Raw genomic sequence first — 1,075 nt, forward strand, 5'->3', positions numbered from 1 at the left:
CGGCCTGGCCAGGAGGCCCCGCACCAGGGGGTCCACACCTCCTGCAAGACACCCGAGGGCGACCGTGTCTCCGGCCAGACCTGAACCCCGCGCTTTCCTAACCAATGTCCTCGGGGGTCCCCGACTCAGCCCCCAAAGCTTTCCAGTTCTCTCCGACGCCGTCTGTGGGTGCCTGGCCCGCCTGGACTCCGAGCCTGAGGGGACTGACTCGGGTGCGGGGCGGTCAGGACTTAGGTCCGAGGGGAGCCAGCGTGAGCCCCTCAGATGCTCGAGTGTTTTGTGGTTAATCCTCACCCGAGGCCCTTTTTTCCACTGATTTTTAGAGAGTGGGTGCGAGGAAGGAGGGGGATAGAAGGAGAGACACATCGATTGTTTGCCTCCCCGTGTGCCCTGACCAGAGCCAGGGATCGAGCCTGCAACCGAGGGACGTGCCTTTGATCAGGAATCGAACCCGGGAACCCTTGGTCCACGGGCTCTAACCACTGAGAAACCCAGCCAGGGCAGATGCTCAAGTTTTTTGCTTTATTTTCTGCAGCAAAAACATTACAGTCAAGAGAAGCATTTGCTGAATTCTAACATCAGTAACGTGGTGGGGGCTTGGCTTGGCTGAGGGAGATCTGCAGAGTGTGTGTGTGGGGGGCCAGCCCTTCACCTCCAAAGCGCCAGCCACCCCGGGGACCCTGTGGGGTCAGATCCCCTGGCAGCCTGGCTGCACTCTGGCCTCTCCCACACGGTGTGCTGACTGTTTCCGTGGTGACCAAGCGGGTACAGTGGCCTCCTCATCCTCCTCCCCACAGCCACTCAGAGCCAAGACCTTCGGAGCCGGAGAGAAGCTTCCGGATACACAGACAGAGAGAGAACAGGGGGCGGGAAGAAAGGAGGGACCGGGGAGTGTGGAGAACCCGCATACCTCACCCAAAACTGAAGCGGTTTCTAAACTATTCACTTCCACTCATGACCCCGCCATGACCTTCTGAAACCACCTATCACTGAGCGTGGCCACCGGACAGTGTTTACGGAAAAGGGCCTCGTTTACCAGGTAAGATATATAGTCCGATTTCCTTCAGTGTCATTG

General features: G+C 58.7%; 1 protein-coding gene across 1 annotated transcript in view; it reads right to left on the bottom strand.

Moving 5' to 3' along the window:
- TPO (thyroid peroxidase) overlaps positions 1-1,075 on the bottom strand; it is a 25,678-nt gene that overhangs the window by 6,215 nt on the left and 18,388 nt on the right. The window contains exon 13 of the mRNA XM_014540546.1: positions 5-41. Coding sequence (XP_014396032.1) covers positions 5-41 — 37 coding nt within the window. The remainder of the gene's footprint in view (positions 1-4; positions 42-1,075) is intronic.

Source organism: Myotis brandtii, unplaced genomic scaffold, assembly GCF_000412655.1.
Source record: "Myotis brandtii unplaced genomic scaffold, ASM41265v1 scaffold247, whole genome shotgun sequence".
Taxonomy (NCBI): Eukaryota; Metazoa; Chordata; class Mammalia; order Chiroptera; family Vespertilionidae; genus Myotis; species Myotis brandtii.